General features: G+C 48.7%; 1 protein-coding gene across 1 annotated transcript; it reads right to left on the minus strand.

The window, feature by feature from the left end:
• Positions 1 to 2,099: 2,099 nt before the first annotated feature.
• Positions 2,100 to 4,824, minus strand: LOC106555506 (mediator of RNA polymerase II transcription subunit 27). Its single transcript, XM_014074374.2, has 3 exons — positions 4,613 to 4,824; positions 2,642 to 2,786; positions 2,100 to 2,132 (listed from the first exon to the last, which is right to left on the minus strand). Exons 1-3 carry the CDS (start codon positions 4,816 to 4,818, stop codon positions 2,100 to 2,102), a joined length of 384 nt encoding a protein of 127 aa, XP_013929849.2. The 5' UTR covers positions 4,819 to 4,824.
• Between the last annotated feature and the right edge of the window lie 276 nt (positions 4,825 to 5,100).

The raw sequence follows: 5,100 nt of genomic DNA on the forward strand, positions 1-5,100 counted from the left end.
CATTTTTATTTTTTTTTGCTTTTGCTGCAAATTCCAAATTCCTCGCCTATCAAAAACTTAGCAAACAGAACCAGGATAGACAGACAGACAGACAGACAGATAGATATAGATAAATAGACAGACAGACAGACAGGCATAGCGCTTCGGCTTGCAACCCCTCATCTGTTCAATGACGATATCAACATATCAAAAACCATCCGACAGACGCCTCCCGGGGCAAATTATTAGATCTTGAGAGAATAACACCCTCACTTTCATGTTGGCCTTTCTACCCACTCCCCCCACCCCCACCTGATCTCAGCCGTGTGTTTAAAAATACAATCGTTAACGGAAGATCGGCCCAGTCTGGAGGCGCTAAAAATGCCTTGCCTCAGCTCATCAAAAATACAACAAGCCGTCCGCAAAGGATTCAGGAATTAAAAATTAAACACAGAAAGCACTTCGCCGCTCTCCATTCCATCAAACGGGCTCTTCACAGGCAGGGCCAAACGAGAGAGAGAGAGAGAGAGTGTGTGTGTGTGTGTGTGAAAGAGGCTTGCTGAATTATTCCAGATGCTCTTATTTAAAACAGCTGCTGAGGCTACCGCCCAGCGACGCAACCTCGCGAGCCGCTCGAAAGTGCTGCATCATGTCGCTGCATTGTAGACCCAGCCAAAAGAAGCCCAAAGCCCTCCGAGGAGGGGACGTTCGAATCCCAGGTTTTCAGAGAACAGCGAAGAGGGAGTTCTCAAACCGTAGCCAGATCCCAAAGTTTATATTTAAAATAAAAGTAAACCACGCTTAAGTCTCCTGGGTCAAGGTTAGGTTTCAAAGGGACTCGCCGTTTAGTTTGACTTTGGTTTATTGACACACTGGCTACAAGAAGGTTGCGGAGACATTTCATGACCCATCTAAGTAACTGTTGTGGCCCGCCAGCAGAGTCGGACAGTGAGGAGGTTGGGGAGGAAGATGGGCCAGTCCTGGAGTGTGGGGAAGGCTCGGATGAGGGTTCTGTGTCAGAGGCAGAGAAGGGGCCAGGGGCGTCTGAGTCAGACATCAGTGGGGCAGAAGAACAGCTGGAGCCTGTTCCCAGTGTGCGCATGCGCAGAGCGGCCAGACTAAAAGAACAGCTAAGAAATCAGGAAAGAACAGCTAAGAAAGCCACAGGTGGATGGTGGACAGCCCCTCCCAGAGGGAATAAAAGAGGAGCGAAAGGGGAGGGTGCCTTTGCAGGAAACAATTCATTCCTTTGGTCGTTAGATTCGTTTCAGGAGTGTGAAGATCTGTCCGTGAATCTCAGAGACTCTGTGCTCAGCCTTTCCTTGCACAGCACCTCATTTGGGAAAATATTTACATGGCAGCTTTCCAAGCTAGATGAGGTCTGTAGTCATAAATACTCCTTTGAAAGACTGTTTGCCGAATGTGAATGAGAGGAATTCACATTTGTTTAATAAAAGGGGTTTTGTCGGGACCAGGACTCTGCCTCCTGCTTTTTGGGAAAGGGGTCAGAACAGTAGCATCATCAGGGCTAGTGAGTGGGGCCTGTTCCCTGTTTATATACAATAACTCTCAGCTTGGCTGTCGCAACCCTTCTCCCTTTCAAATTTGAGAAGCAAGAAAGGAAGGATTAATTTGGAAGCAATTCCAAATTAATCCCATCCTACCCAGCAAATCATCTCGTCACAACCAACCTCTGCTGGAAGGAAAAGCATGAGAGATGGGGGGGGGCATCATGGACAGTATGCAAGGATACAGATCGGGGAGGGGGTGTAGTTTTGCAGGTTGGGGTGCAGCAGAGGCAGGAGGGACATGAGAGTTTGGGGAGTGGGTAAAGGAGTGTGTAGGTCGGATTGCATGAGTGGAGGGGCGTGAGTGACCTGCACAGCATATCCACCAAGTGCCTGGAGAAGGATACACATGTGGGACAAACTTATCCCAGCAACATTCCCCATGGCTTCCCCAATGACAGATGTTGGGGAAGCCAGCAGGAAACAGTCACAAACAGTGATCACATTGCCAAGCCCCACGATGACATGACCGCAGAGGTGCTGGGACGGTCAGATCTCCGAGGACTAATGATAACCTCCCCATGTTTTCATCCCCATCGTAACTCCGAACGGTTACTGAGAGAATGCTCGTATGTCAAGGACCATCTGTAAGGTAAAGGTAAAGATTACCATGTGCTAGTCGTTCCCGACTCTAGGAGGCAGTGCTCATCTCCATTTGCAAAGCCGAAGAGCCAGCGCTGTCCGAAGACGTCTCCATGGTCATGTGGCTGGCATGACTCAACGCCGAAGGCGCACAGAACGCTGTTCCCTTCCCACCAAAATGGTCCCTATTTTTCTACTTGCATTTTTTACCTGCTTTCAAACTGCTAGGTTGGCAGAAGCTGGGACAAGTCACGGGAGCTCAACCCGTTACACAGCGCTAGGGATTCGAACCGCCAACCTTTCTGATCACCACATCCCTTTGTACTGTACATATAAACAGTCAAAAGGTCATTAAATAAAAGTAGAACAGGCATACACATTACTCAAAGGACCTTTTCCCCTTTCCGTTCTCTTCCCTGTAGTAATGCCAACGGCAAAATATCCTTCAGTTTGCTGAATGTCAGTGAGAATTAACATTAACACTTTTAAGGATCAAGCCACGCATGATTTACCTTATTTGACCATTTGTAGGCCTGGAGCAGTTGACTATAAAGGGGTGTTTTATCCTGGACAGGATCGAGACTCAAGAGGCCGCTGTTATGGAGGGGGTGATTTTCGGATGGTTTTCCCACCAGGTTACTCAAGCGTTCCAACTCCCTAAAACCAAATCGCGAGGAAAACAGCGTTAGAAAGCATTTCACACACACACAGACAGACAGACAGACACACACACACACACACACACAGTTTCCATAAATCCATCTGGGGTGTAACTCAGCAATAAACAATTGGTGTGCACTTTCATACGTTCAAGGGGGCTAAAATCAAACAGAAAGACCAAACTACAAGTATTCCTTCACTTACAACTACAACGGGGAACGGCAGTTATTCAACAGGTCACATCCAATTTTACAATTGCTTTTGCCACAGTTGTTAAGCGAATGCCTGTTGTTAATGTGGTCATTAAACAAATCTGGCTTCCCCACTGACTTTGTTTATTGGAAGCTGGTCATCCATCCATCCATCCATCTCAAACTACAAGGTTGCTGGGAGTTAGTGGATGGATAGAAGATAGAAGAGTTGATGGATAGAAGAGTTGGATACTAGAAGAGTTGATGGATAGAAGGTAGAAGAGTTGATGGATAGAAGAGTTGGATAGAAGATAGAAGAATTGATGGATAGAAGGTAGAAGAGTTGATGGATAGAAGAGTTGGATAGAAAATAGAAGAGTTGATGGATAGAAGGTAGAAGAGTTGATGGATAGAAGAGTTGGATAGAAGATAGAAGAATTGATGGATAGAAGGTAGAAGAGTTGATGGATAGAAGAGTTGGATAGAAAATAGAAGAGTTGATGGATAGAAGGTAGAAGAGTTGGATAGAAGATAGAAGAGTTGATGGATAGAAGAGTTGGATAGAAGATAGAAGAGTTGATGGACAGAAGATAGAAGAGTTGATAGATAGAAGATAAGATACAGTTGTCCATCCATCCAACCTTCCATTCATACCTCTTAATTTTTATTGTTTATTGCTACCTCAAAGCCTTTTTTTCCTATTTTATTTCCTGCCTCTGCATTGGCTACTTTAGTTGCATTTTCTCCGTTTTTGCTTCCTTTATTTCCTTATCATAACACAGAATGTTTTATTTTATTGTTATTTCACTTTTATTGTTATTTCTGCAAGTCGCTATGTTACTTTTGATATGTTCTGTTTGCCTCCAGAGTTTCTTGGTCTCTGGAGTCTTTTCGAATCGCCCTACGTACAGATGCAACCAGGAATCGCAAGACAGCTAGTCCTCGACTTACCACCGTTCATTTAGTGGCCATTAGAAGTTACGACGGCACCGAAAAAACGTGACTTACAACCATTTTTCGCACAGGCAAACTTTGCAGCATCCCCTGCAATTAAAATTCAGGCGCTTGGCAACTGGTTCATCTTTATGACGGTGTGCAGCGTCCCAGGGGTCACCCGATCCGCTTTTGCGACCTTCCGACAAGCAAAGTCAATGGGGAAGCCAGATTCGCTTAACGTCCGTGTCACTAACGCAACAACAGCAGCGATTCACTTAACAATGGCGGAGAGAAAGGCCGTAAAGCGAGGCCAAAGCTCACATGGCCAACCCTCTTGTTGGGTAACGGGTATTTCAGGTTTCCATTGCGGTCATAAGTTGAGGACTACCTGCACTGCGACTGGCTGGGGAGGCTCTACAGAAGGGCAGACCAGCCTGCTCTCCTCCAACCGCCAAAGGAGGACCATCATGCCCTGCCCTGCAGTGCAGCATGGAAGTCCCAGATGTATCCCATGCGTTGCCAGTGGATGGGGGTGGATGATGGGCCAGGTGGTCCCACTACCTGAGGAGAAAACAGGCCGAGCCACGCCCTCCCTTCCCTGATTATCCTACGTGGCCACGCCCCTCCAGCCGGGCACCAGAGGAAAGAAGGGGCGTGGCCTCCACCCGCCCCGCCCCCCGTTTGCCCCGCCCTCACCCCAAGTCCCGGCTGACGGAGTGGAGGCTCTCCTGGAAGTTGGCGGCGAAGCCCTTCTCGCGGCCCTCCACGGCCTCCTTGTGCCGCCGGCCCTCCTTGAGGCAATCGAACACCCGCGTCACGCTGGAGCGCAGCGCCTGGATGGCGGCTATGGCCTGCGCGAAGGCCTCCAGGTTCACGCCGGCGCTCAGCACCCCGTCCGCCATCTTGCAAAGAACAAAAAAAAACAAAAACCAACGGCTCCCTCCTTTCCCTCAGGCCGCGGGGAGCGCCGGGAAATGTAGTCCGTCCGGCGGAAGCGCGCCGCCCGCGTGGCTCCCGCTTTGCAGGAAAGCGGCCGTCGCAAAGCAGTCTGGGAGCAAAAGCGAAGGACTTTTCCCGCCCCCCCCCAACACCGCGGAGACTGCCGGGAAATGTAGTTAGTGCGAAGAAACGTGCGGGGCTTTTTCAGGTGCTGAAAGGGACAGCTCCTCGCTTCCGCCTTTGAA

Source organism: Thamnophis sirtalis, unplaced genomic scaffold (genome assembly GCF_051295495.1).
Source record: "Thamnophis sirtalis isolate CommonGarterSnake01/CBP01778 unplaced genomic scaffold, rThaSir2_p1.2 scaffold_2, whole genome shotgun sequence".
In the NCBI taxonomy this organism is placed as follows: Eukaryota; Metazoa; Chordata; class Lepidosauria; order Squamata; family Natricidae; genus Thamnophis; species Thamnophis sirtalis.

Excerpts from the sequence above, each read along its gene's own strand:
- LOC106555506 (XM_014074374.2), bottom strand. The coding sequence starts at position 4,818 with ATGGCGGACGGGGTGCTGAGCGCCGGCGTGAACCTGGAGGCCTTCGCG. Across the intron at positions 2,787-4,612 it reads TCCGTCAGCCGGGACTTGGG|GGAGTTGGAACGCTTGAGTA; the intron begins GTGAGGGCGGGG and ends ATTTGGTTTTAG. Across the intron at positions 2,133-2,641 it reads CCTACAAATGGTCAAATAAG|ATGGTCCTTGACATACGAGC; the intron begins GTAAATCATGCG and ends TTTACCTTACAG.